At 36.4% G+C, this 13,158-nt stretch overlaps 1 protein-coding gene across 1 annotated transcript in view; it reads left to right on the plus strand.

Moving 5' to 3' along the window:
* The window catches only part of MAN2A1 (mannosidase alpha class 2A member 1), a 166,949-nt gene that overhangs the window by 66,338 nt on the left and 87,453 nt on the right, over positions 1 to 13,158 (plus strand). Inside the window, exons 6-8 of the mRNA XM_064596459.1 lie at positions 2,187 to 2,360; positions 5,108 to 5,294; positions 9,600 to 9,777. Of these exons, the coding sequence (XP_064452529.1) occupies positions 2,187 to 2,360; positions 5,108 to 5,294; positions 9,600 to 9,777 (539 nt within the window). The remainder of the gene's footprint in view (positions 1 to 2,186; positions 2,361 to 5,107; positions 5,295 to 9,599; positions 9,778 to 13,158) is intronic.

The raw sequence follows: 13,158 nt of genomic DNA on the forward strand, positions 1-13,158 counted from the left end.
TTAATAACTTATTTGTGGGGGACACATTGAGATTAGCTAAATATCCTGTTCCTCATCAAACTTGCCTGTTGTACTTTTAGGATCCATTGATGGTTTTCTAATTCTGTCATTCCTTCTATAATTATTAGTTGGCATTCTACTGAAAGGAATATACCTTTCCTTTTTGTTTTCCTTTATTTCCTATTTCTTTTTTTATTTTCTTTTTATTTAGGGCTCATGGAGCTTGTGGCTTCTTATTTTATTCAATGGGTTATAACCCAGTACTGTCATTGTTTATTTTGATGCCCCAATTGTCACACATTTGGATAGTGGAAGCCCCTACAGGCTGTCTCCTGAGTTATTTTAATATGTTCCTATGATTCTTTGACCATTTCTTTACTTTATGCTGTAAGTATATGTTCCAGGCTTTTTTTGTATTTTCCCAGCCACCGTCCTGGGATGAGCCATTTCTTTAAGGTTATTTTTAATAGAGCATAGTGTTTAGAAGTCATCATCTAGAAGCTAAGGTGTGCTCATTGGTCCTGAGGTGTTACTGTATCTAGGCCCTCCTGGGGCAGAGCTAGAAAATGGGTGTGGGTGTGGGTGTGGGTGTGTGTTACAAAACTGTAAGTTAGTGCTGATACCTCCTATTTCAAGTCAGGGTTCTAAAGTACATTCTCTCTCCCACATTTACATATTTGGTAGTTCCTTAACAGTGTGAACCCTGGCTCCCTGGTCTTAATTTGCTCAACCTTAGAATACATGAAAAGTAGTTCCAGAATTGTTAAACCATACCACCACAAAAAACCAAAAATACTAAATTGAGTGTGATTCAGTGAAACAACTGACAGCACAGAAATATGAGCTAAATTGGGTGGCTCAGTCAGTTAAGCATCTGCCTTTGGCCCAGGGTCCTGTGTTCAAGTTCTGTATCAGGCTCCCTGCTCAGCAGGGAGTCTGCTTCACCCTTTACCCCTCCCCCCTGCTCGTGATCTCTCCCTCTCTCTCTCTCTCAAATAAAATATTTTTAAAAAAGGTTTCTTTACAGTTTTTAGAGGTGAATTACATATGTGAAACGCAAAAATATGTGATCAGTTCTTTGAGTTTTGACACATATTCTTGGTCCTCTGAGAGTTCTGACTTTTTCTCCTCAGTCTCCTTTGCTGGCTTCCCAGCTCTGTGTTCATCTTCAAGATTGTTCTACAGAGTTCTTCCCTCCCCTCCATATTCTGATACTCTGTGTTACACCTATTTGCATGATATTCTGTGCAGTCAGGATCAAGATAAACTCATTTTTGTAATCCTAGAACCTCTCATAGTCTAGGTATATGGAAGTGCTAACCAGGTGTTTGAAAAAAATGCGCATAGTAATACTACGTCTATAGATTTCTATAGGTTGCATGTACAAGTTTGCTTTTGAGTATCCTGAATAAATAAAAGATCAGATTTGTATAATGCCAGATGACTAGTCTTCTTTCATTAATTCCAGTCTTTACATTTATTATGTTTATTTTTTACATTGTACCCTATGTGAAATTGAGCTATATCTTTAGTCAATGGCTCTTAACAGTTGCTGTTAGTCAGTTGTGGAAAATTCCATTAATCCTTTCTGGGTAGAGAGAAAGTACCAGCATTATATTATATTACAATTTTATTATATTTCACTAAGATTTAATGAAATATGGTGCAGTTATTTTGGTCACTTCTGCTACTGTATAAAAAGATGATTTGAAGCTATTGTGAGGTATGAAAGACAGCCTGAAAATTCCTTAACATTGGGATTGAGGAGTCCAGGTTGAAATAAGTTAGCTTACTTTTCCTTATTACATAGCAAGTTGCTGGGTTATCCACCTCAAAGGAAAACAAGACTGTGAGGTCTTAGAAGGATGGGGGCTAGGTCCTGTTTGTTTCTCTAGCTCCATTAAATGGCAGGAGCTTTCTAGTATCTATGAGATGGCAGAGTGCTGATTTCAGTGCCAGTTGATTAACCTCTAGTGCGATTCCTCTGCCTGGGAAGAAGACATGGCAGCGGCAGCATCCTCCCGTCTGGGAGCCCTGCTGGGAACGTATGCTAAAGGGGAATGCTGGGCAGATGCTTTGTCCTCAGACCCAGAATACCATAGAACTCTGATGGCTCTGAATGGATTGTGACTTCTTTTCGTTTCATTATCAATTTAAAAAATAACACTTATTTTCTTTATCGACAGGAGTGAAACCTCGGTCCGGTTGGTCTATTGATCCTTTTGGACATTCACCAACAATGGCTTATCTCCTCAAACGCGCCGGATTTTCTCACATGCTTATTCAGAGAGTTCATTATGCAGTTAAAAAACATTTTGCATTGCATAAAACGCTGGAATTTTTTTGGAGACAGAATTGGGGTACGTAGGGTGTGATGAAAGTGGAAGATCTCACTTGACCTAGATGTTATTTCATAAGGGTTATGAACTCCTCCTGTTACGGGCTTTATTCAGAGTGTCAGTCTTGATAATTAGGTTGCTTCAAGATACACGTTCTTACGATTTTTTTCCCAGTGTATTGGTGTTAAGATTCTCTTAAGCAGTGGTGAGGATATTTATCTATAGAACACTGTGGATTCTTTTTTATGCCTAAAGGAAGTAAATAAATGTAAGGAATTAGTCTTTTGCAAATAATGCTTTTACATGCTTCTGTTTTGAAAAGGACTTGTTTTATCACAAAGTTGAACATGTGTGAGAACTTATATCCAGTCCTTTATTTCACATTCAGCCTGTGTTTCCTCCTTCTGTCTTTCCTGTCTCTGCATCTAGTAAGAATTGCCTTTTAAACCATTAATCCTGTCCTCCTGAACAGCCCTCCTATTACCTGTCCTGCTTGTTTTCACGCTGTATTCTGTGGGTGCACAGGTGTTCCCAAGGTCATACTTCTACAGCTCTTTGCTGAGGGGTGGGAAGGAGACAAGATTTAGGCTTCTTGAGAGGTTTTTGCCTTTCCCAACCCCCATTTAATTCAGAATACCTTATTATTTCTTTTTCTTTATTGAGTTCTTTATTCTGGGCCATGCATTGTACTGTATGCTTTGTATCTGCTCTCTCACTAGATCTTTATCCTTTATCTTCTCTTCTCTCATTATCCCTTTTAAATGGTGAAGAAATGGATGCTTAGAGCTGTGAAGCCTTTTGCCAAAGTCGTACAGGTAGTAGGTACAGAGGCGAGATCTGAATCCAGCTTTGTGTAGTTCAGAAGCCCAGGCTTTTAAGCCCCTGCCATTCACTGCTTTCCCGGTACTGGGCTTTCAGTAAGATTTCATCCACAAAAAGGGTTTCGTTGCTAAAACAATGTTCAGAAATTACTGCATTGCATCATACTTGTTTTTCTGTGTAAGTTAGATCCCCCCTTAAGTGTTTTCAAAAAATCGTTTGTGAATCTAGACAGTAACTTCCTGTTACGTACTGCTGTTTTTTCAATAAGGAAAGAAATTAACTATATAATTTTTTATTCTGGAAATTAAAACCTGTAGGGAAAACGAGAACTTGTAGGGGGTTATATCCTGTATAGTTTGATCAAATGCAAAGAGCATATTAATTAAAAAAAAGGGATTGTTAATTTGAAGAGGCCCTACGTAACAGTATTGCCTACATTCAAATTGCCCAAAAATACCAGTCAGCAAGAAAGTACTGAGTACTTTTATGTACTTAATACCATGCTTGGAAGAAATACAGAAAACTTCCTTGCCTATCAGGAAATTATAGTCTTAATTTGATGAAAGACAAGACCAACAGCAGCAGATAAACTGAAACGTGTAAATGAGCTGCTAAATAGTATGGGTGAGGCGAAGGGGTGGGGCTGTTGAGTGTCTGATCTACGGGAGAAGGGAAGAAGAGTTGTCACTGAGGGCCTCTGTGCGGTTAGCAAGCATTAGTGACCAGCATCCGTGATGTCACACTCGAGTGTGATTCAGTGAAGCAACTGACAGCACAAAAATATACAAATTATAAAAGCTTTAAATTTTGGAAAAGAGCTGGTAATTAACTAAATGGAGTATGAGATAGAACTGGAATATGTTAGCACTTACCAGATAGATTTGAACATGTTGCTTCAAAATTATGTTTTGGAACTCATTTGAGCTTCTTTGTGTGTTCTGGTTCTTCATGAAGGAGGTATTTTCATTTTTTAAAACGTGCGTGTTGCTTTTTTGTTTTCGTTGTTGTGTCTGTCTTTGTCATAAAAGCAGCACATAACCCATTGCTGAAAAGTAGAAATCCACACTTTATAAATAAAGAGGGAGAGGTATTTTCAGGTCAGGAGCCTAAAGGGTAACCATTTTTAACCCTTGCTCAAGTCCTCCATCACTGGGTGGTAGGCTTCTGACCTCTCAAGGGCAGTGATAACAACACTTGCTGGCATTGGGGATTTAATTAAAGACAGTTCTGCATCAGGAACCAGTGCTCCCTTTCAATATATTTTTTGTTTGCTTCGTTTTTATTCTTGGGTTTTTTTTGTTTGTTTGTTTGTTTGTTTTGGTTTTAAGAAGTACTTCCCCTTGTCCTGTGCTGCTTTCTTGGTGAAAAGTCCCAGTGGCTCTTCATTGGTGAACAACGGGGAGACTCTGTGAACTCTTCCGGTTGCCCTTTCTTCTCCTCACAGCGAGAAATAGATAGGAATTTGCCCAGCATTCTCACAAACCTCCCTACTTCTTCCTTTCCTCCTTTTATTCTCTTCCTCTCTCCTTCTCTCCTTTCCTCTGCGGCTAGTGTCATGGTCTTCCCCAGTGTGTCCCGTTACTGATGTGGGAACAGATGTGGCAAGGAGCTGGCAGCCAGGGATGGACACAGCCCATATTTTTGGATGAGCCAGGGATAACTTTTGCTTCTGTTCGTTTGTATCTTTCCAGGCCAGCATACGCTGGTCCGTGATGGGTCTCTGCTCAGTTTAGATAGAGGAGGTAGAGAGAGACTGAGATGTGAGTCTCTTCCTTCAGGCTGGTGGTCTTTAAATGCCACTGGAGTTTATGTATGAGTAGTAGTTAAGTAGGTTGTAGATTTAGGGTGGAGCTTGCATTATATATGTAGAAAGTACTGGCATTTTGAACAGTTTTGGGAAAACACAATTTATAAATCCAGGTTTGTCTGTTGGCTCTTTATTTTAGATCTGGGATCTGGCACAGATATTTTTTGCCACATGATGCCTTTCTACAGCTATGACATCCCTCATACGTGCGGACCTGATCCTAAAATATGCTGCCAGTTTGATTTTAAACGGCTTCCCGGAGGCAGATTTGGTTGTCCCTGGGGAGTCCCCCCAGAAACAATACATCTTGGAAATGTCCAAAAGAGGTATGAAAATATGCATTTCATTAAGACAGCATCTTGAGCAAAGCAACAACTCTGCTGCTCTTTGCTAAAGGGTTCAGTAGCCAACATTATCCATGCTCAAGGTACTTATTCAACCAGATCTAAAGCAACTTAAAAATGCAGAGCTTTGACTGTGCCTTTTATGTGTTATAACTTAATGGAAAATGAACAACAGTTGATCAATATACAATGGAGAACCTATAACAGTCTGTTATTACCCTCTCCTTTGCCCTCATTATAAAAGCCTTCTGCTGCTTTTGATTGATCTCACATACTTTAGTTGATAATAAAACTTCTGGTCTCTATTGTATACATTGGTAAGAAAAGCAACCCAACTGCAAAAACAGGTTTATTGAAATGGAACACATAAAGAGTATAATTATCTGTTCTTTTAATACAATTTCAATAATAGTGGATGCTGCCCAGCTCTGATGAATACACTCTTTCGATCATTCTGATATTTTTGACTTACAGACAATTTTTAATTAGGAATATTTATACTTAAAGATAATTACTTAAATAAAAAAGGGATGAATCATTTTTTTAGGAAGAAAATTATGCTCATGACGGAAGCATCTCATTACCTATACTTGTCATTTGTTTGCTTTTAAAGTTTAATTTCTTCACTTAAAAATTACTGGTGTATAATGCCTTTAAATAAAACATTGTGTTGCAATATAAACCACTCACCTCTGGCAGAAAAATGATACAGGCTTTTATTTTATTTTTTTAGATCGATCGTGTTATTTATTAAACACATGAGGAGATTTTTGAGAGTGAGGGGGGTAGCTATAAACAGTTAAAGTAGGATGACAGCCATAAATTCTGCAAACCACAACATTCATTAACTGTTTTTAAGACCCTGGAATTTCTGGTTTCTGAAAACCTACTCTGCCTAGGTTCTTGTACATGTTATCCTTAAAAAATTTTCAATAACATGATGGCAACACGAGTGTAGGAATATTTTTAAACTCATCATATTGTGTACACTAATTGTATAACAATAATTATGTGCAATTTTTTTTGCCATTTCTAAGTTTGATGGTTTTTGGGAACTCCACGCTCGTGTGAATTGCTAAGAAGAAGCCAGGCATCCTGCGTTCCACAGGAGGGTTAAATGGGCAAGGATGAGGCAGGTCGGTAGTTACCAAGCATGGCTGCCCACATTACCCAGGGAGCTTTCAAAAAATCTCCAGCCCAACAAAATGAGAATAGGGTGCCAACATAACCATGCCCCCAGGTGGTTTTGAAGCACAATGATAAAGCCTTTTAAATAAAGTAAGATCTTTGCACTGTGCACTATCAAGTCTATTTATTTTAAAAATTGCTTCTTTAAAAACTGGAAGGAGAAGGTGAGATTGAGTCTCTGCCTTGAGTCAGTCCTTGTGGCCATAAAATATTTCATTGAGGGTCCCTCACTCTGGCACACACAAAAGTATTTTAACATGGCAGCCTTCTTGAAGCCTTAAATCGCTTCCAGCAAAATCTGATTTTTATAGTTCTTTTGAAAAACTGTCCCAAGATTAGGGATCAACCTGGTTTCATTTTATTGGTTCCTACAGCAGTGAAGATCAGTGAGGAAGAGTGAATAGCGTGCTTTCTGGGCTTAGGTTAGTTAGGCGGAGGAGAATAATCCAGTGTATTATGTGGCAAAAGGTATAGAGCTAGGCAGCATACGCTGTTCTGTAGCTCAGGGGGTCAGAGATAGGGAATTTCTTTGAAGGTAACCAGATGCTTTAACTGGGGACTCCCAGTGCACCAAAGACCTTGTGAGGCTCCTCTTTTTCTTTTCTTGGGTGTTGCTGAGAGTACCTGTTTAAAGTGCATTATTGGAGGGGGGAAGCTATTTTGTGTAATCCTTTTGCTGTGTCCCATCTGACACTACAAAGATTGCCCCCCAGGAACATACCTTGTGCTCAGTCAGTTCCAGTGAATCTGCAAGTGATTTCCAGGCACCTGGGGGCATAGAGATGAAAGAGTCTATTTAATACTTATGTAGATTTTTTAAAAAACTTCTTATAATTCTTGAAATCTTTACTGGTTACTTCACATCCAGATATCACCGTCCTTTTTACTTTGTGATTAATGGAGAGCAAACACGGGCATTCCAGCTTAGTGGCACTTGATTTTTAATACCCTAAAGAAAATGAAATTTAACTACAATTTACAGGTGATAAAATTGGTACTGTTTAGTTCAGCAGGTTCCTCTACTTCGCAAATAAAGAGGTACCATTCTTTATCACGTTGAGTTTTTGTTCTCATACAACGTATTTTACATATGATGGTGATTTATGTGTCAAATGATACAGGATGTTCTAGGAAATTTTTTTTTTTCTTGGTTCTAGTTAAGTTGACATTTCTAACCTGGTAGGAATGAAGAGCAGATTGCTGCTGCACATCTTCAAGTGTGATATTGGTCATTTCATTTGGCATTAGTGTACAATGTATTTAGTGAATATCCACTCTCTACCAGGTAGTATAGATTGGTCTCTTGAATTCCGTGTTGACACCTTCTGAGCAGGAGCTTGGGAGTTAGGACAGATGCTGAATGGAAGACTCACATTTAATGTTTGTGATTCTTTCCTCTTACGTGTCATATGCATATACACACAAGATATGGTATATCTAGTAGTAAACCTTGGCATTCATTTAAATGATCACTTATCCTTTTCTGTGCTGGTTGCCTAGGGGAATCTGATTGGATGCTCAGTCACAGTGTATCTTTCTCATATCTGATTTATATGTTTGGTTTTTTTCTCTTATTTTTCTTTCTATTTGATTAATCTCATTAGACATGTATTTTTTAAATTATAACTAATAATCCAAGGTTATTTTTGGTTAAGTGTGGAATATTAGTAAATTATTAGTAAAAATTAAGTACTCTACTGAACGCTAATCTCAGAAAACTATGTTATGTAAGAACATTATGGTTATATTTTACTCACCAAGTTATTGAATTTTGCTAATAATTTAATATTTGCAAAGCAGTTTCAGAGACTATCAGTATAAAAAGATCATGTGAATTTCTAAATTTAGTTAAATGTTTTTAATTCTATAAAATACTTCGTTCCATTATTGATGGTCTTTGAGTTTCTTTCGTAAGTTTTTATATTGTGAATTGGAACTTCTCGATAACCCTAGAAATGAAAATTGGAATACTGGGTAAAAAGCACATTAGTCATTTATCACTGATTTCTTAAGCTTGGCATTACAAACATAGAGAACTATTCTGAGTTCTTCATCCGCTTATTTAATTTCATTTTTATAAGCCATTCCTCTTAAATACTTTGTATTCCTAGACTTCCTCAAATGGTACCCCAGTTCAGCATTCAGCAGTTCAACCCCAAAGGTTTTCTGCAGAATACTAGAATAATATGAAATATAAAAACACATCAGCACATTTAGTATTTAGCTGACCTTTGGACTCATGGGTTAGATCTGAGGAAGGTAGAAATCAAAAAAGCTATTTGATCTCCAAAACTTTATCTGTTGATCAGCCCTGAGAAGGACACTGACAGATATCCAGTTTATTGATGGCAGGTGTTAAGTGAGTTGTTTTTCTTCCTTTTGAAGAGGAAATCAGGTTCTATAATTGGTTTCATTCAAACTATTAATTTTTTTATGTGTAATCAGGCAAGTTTAGATCAAATTAGAGAAAGGCATCTTGAGTCAAAGCCAACTTCAAAGTTTATATAGATAAGAAATCCCTATTGTCTTCTTGGACTAAATTATTTTAAAATACAGGCAATCTGGGATCCAGTGTCTATGGCCGGGCTTCAGGAGGCCATTGATGTTCCCAGTAATTTTATGTCAAAGTTGGTATGTGACTTTATTTCTCTAAGGATAATCCATTGGAAAACTGTGGGTTTTTCTTTCTGGTAAGAATTTATGAATATATTTTTTAAAAGATTTATTTATCCATTTTAGAGAGAAAGAGCAGAGGGGAGGGGCAGAAGGAGAGCGAGAAAGAATCCCAAGCAGACTCTGCGCTGAGCACAGGACCTAATGCGGGGCTTGATTTCATGACTTAAGAGACCATGACTGAGCCAAAACCAAAAGCCTGGATGCTCAACCAACTGCGCCACCCAGGCACCCCAAAATTTATGAATGTTTTAAGTGGATAATGAAAATTAGTATAGTAGTTTTAAAAAATCTGCCTTATAAATCATACTAACCTAGAATACAGGTAAAATATACAACAATTTCTTTTAACATAATACACTTTTTAATGAGTTGCCCCATTGTCCTTTTCTTAGTACTATTCTTATTTTCCTTTTTCTTTTGTAGGGCTGAGATGCTTCTAGATCAGTACCGAAAGAAGTCAAAGCTCTTCCGTACTACAGTTGTCCTGGCCCCACTAGGAGATGATTTTCGCTACTGTGAACGCATAGAATGGGATCATCAGTATAAGAATTATCAGCTGCTTTTTGATTATATGAATTCTCATCCTGAGTATAATGTTAAGGTAATTTGAAAATATTTAATTATGATACTGTATTTGAAGTTGAGCCTTCATTATTAAATGAGGCTAAAACACAACAGCCTTAGTTTCTTTGTCCCACATCCCAATATTTCCTAGAATATGTAGTTTGTATGTAAGAGTGTAGTTCTTAAAGAGGAAAATTATCTAGTACTATAGTTGCATTTCTGAAGTTGTCCCTTTCCCCCCATTCCTACAGCATTAAAGAGACTTTACTTTTATGTAGTTGTAAATATGCACCTACTAAGTTGTGATCTTCAGTTTTCAGTGATATCCTGTTTTTCTACCAGCATCAAAAGTTTGTTTCTCTGACGGCTGCATCCTTGTGATTTTAGTAATGTGACGGGCAATGCAGATGAACGTGTCATGAATTTTGCAAATGAATGTCTTGTGTCCAGAGAATACACTAGCATTCTTTCTTAGTTGAGAAGACTTCCAAAATTAATCATTTACCTGTAGTTCTTTCTCTTTTTTTTTTCCCCCTTTTGGAAAATTTTGAATGTACCCTAAAGTTTTGAGAACAACTTAAGTACCCTTCCCCTGACGCCCGCCTCCCCATATCCATAGCTCAGCTACCACATTGATCAACTCGAGGTCACTCTCACTTCAGCTGTGCCTCACTGTCCTCTCTCACCCTCTCCCAGGGATTATTTTGGAGGAAATAGTAGTCATGTAGTTTCATCTGTAACCATTTCAGTATGTATCTAAATGATAAGGACTCTGTTTAAAAATGCAATCATAATGCCACTATTATACTAAAAAATTAACAATAATTCAATATTATCATATATCCAGATAGATTCAGATTTTCCTGATCACATACAGGCATTTTTTTTTAAGCATATGTTTCATGAGTCAGGATTCAAACAAGAGTCCTATATTAGACCCTATATGAGAAAATTACCCAATGTGTTTATTATATTCACATACTAACCTATGAGACAGTAGAATATTTGTGGAAATACTACAGAAAGGAAGAGATGTTACTGTTTAGGAAATTAGAAAGCTGATGATAGGTCACATTTTATGTAGGGAGAATTCAAGTTTATTAAGTAAATGTAAATAATATTAAATAGTTAAATAAACTTAAATAAATTGCCAGGTGTATTCAAGATACTTACAACTGAATTTCTACCAAATTATGAACTTTAGGTCTATGTTTAAATCATCTCTATAATCTCCTCAAAGATGAAGCTGATACACAAACATTTACTTAAGGGATGGCATATGCAGATGGGTATTTTATCCCTAAGTACATCTTCCTAGTGAATGGTTTTGAGATCCATAAAAGGATCTACCACTCATTCTAAAGAATTAAAGTACTGATTTTTGTATTTTATCTATTTCCTTCTTTGCCCAGTAGGGCAATTTGTAAAGTCACTTTAAAAAGCATCCAACTCTTGATTTTGGTTCAGGTCATGGTCTCAGGGTCACATACTTAAGATTTCCTTCTTGTATCATTTCAAAAGAAAAAACACTAACCATGATGATAGAAGGGAAAAGAAGGTTACTTTTGTAAGATTTGGCAATGATTTGAATGAGCGGGGGTGGGGGGCAGAGGAAGGGGAGAGAGAGACTCTCAAGCAGACTCTGTACTGAGTGCGGAGCCCAATGTGAAGCTCATTCTCATGACCCTGAGATCATGACCTGAACCAAAATCAAGAGTTGGATGCTTAACCAACTGAGCCATCCAGGCGCCCCACAGTATATTCATTTTTAATACTGTATATTATCTTTAATATCCATTTGATAAATACATCACGATTTGTCCATTGTATTATTGATGGACATTTGGGTTGTTTCCAGTTTTTGTGTATTACAAATAAAGCCATTTTGAATATTTTGTGCATGTTTTTATATACATGTATGTAAATTTATGTGGGTATAAATGGGATAGAAATTTTTGGTCACTGGGTATGCACATGTTCAACTTCAGTAGATATTGCCAAATGGTATCCCAAAATAGATGCACTAGTCGTTGCATTGTATGACAATTTCAGTTGCTGTACTTCCTTACTCAGATTTTTTGTTAGGATTTTTTTTTCATTTTTATTTTTTTATGATCGATATGATGGTTTTATTTTATATTTCCCTGGTAGTTAATGAGTTGAACCTCTTTTCATAAGTTTATTGCCATTTAGGTATCCTCTTTTGTGAAGTGACTATTTAAATCTTTTGATGACTTTTCCTTAAATTGGGTTGTCTGTTTATTTTGTACCATTTATAACTCTTTTATATATTTTGGTTTGAGTCTTCCTTCAGATAAAAGTTATGCAAATATTATCTCCCACTATGTGAGCCTGTTTTTTAATTTCTTTCTTAATGCTGTCTTTTGATAAACAGAAATTCTTTGTTTTAATTAAATCTAGTATAACAGTATTTTCCTTTCCATGTCATGTTCTGCTTAAGAAATTTTTGTTTATACCCCATAATTATGAAAATACGCTTCCTATGAAGCTGTCCTCCAGAAGCTTTATTGTTTTACCTTCAATATTTAGGTCTGTAATCTGTTTGGAATTGATTTTTTTGTGAATTGTATGAAGACAGGGATCAAGGTGCATTTTTGCCCATATGGGTATCTACCACCATTTATTGAAAAGACCAGTGTGCCCACTTTACTGCAGCATCATCTTTTTCATTAATTTTGAGTGAAACTATTTGTGTGGCTCTTGTATAGACTCTATTCAATTTTGTCTATTTAGTCTCAGACTGTCTTAATTACTATAGTTTTAGAATGGATCTTAATTTCTGATAGCATAAGTCTTCTAATTTTGTTTTCTTTCTCAAGATTACATTGGTTTTCTTTATAGTTCTGTATAGGTTTAAGATCAATTTTTAAATTTCTACCAAAAAAAGTTGGAATTTTGATTGGCATTGCATTGAACCTATAGATCAATTTGAGTACCGTTAACTTCTTTACAAATATTAGGCCATCCATGAATGTGGTATATTCCATGTATAAAAATACAGTTGACTTTTGCATTCTAACCTTGTACCCAGTAACCTTCATGCATTTCCTTTCTTTCTGGAATTTTTGTCACTCAAGTGTTGGCTGCTTTGATTGTCCTTAGATACCTTCAAACAAAAGCTTTTTTTCTCTCTGTGGTTTATCTAGTATCTGTTCTCTGTAGGATGTTTGAAGTTATTTTGTCCAAGCCAGAAGCTTCAGTTTATTATTTTCTTTTAATGAAAGGAAAAACCCAAGTAAGCAATTGAATTTAGATGGCTAAAAAATTGACATTGTACCAACCAAGCCAGTCAGTTTCCCATTGGTCATCACTTATTTAACAATTTATGTATTTTTCTCATATGTTGCTCTGATAGAGGAGTTTGATTATGTTTAAGATTAAGGTTATGTTAAAGATA

This window comes from Mirounga angustirostris, unplaced genomic scaffold (assembly GCF_029215605.1).
Source record: "Mirounga angustirostris isolate CCGP_5_RB_7025 unplaced genomic scaffold, mMirAng1.0.hap1 SCAF_7, whole genome shotgun sequence".
Lineage (NCBI taxonomy): Eukaryota > Metazoa > Chordata > Mammalia > Carnivora > Phocidae > Mirounga > Mirounga angustirostris.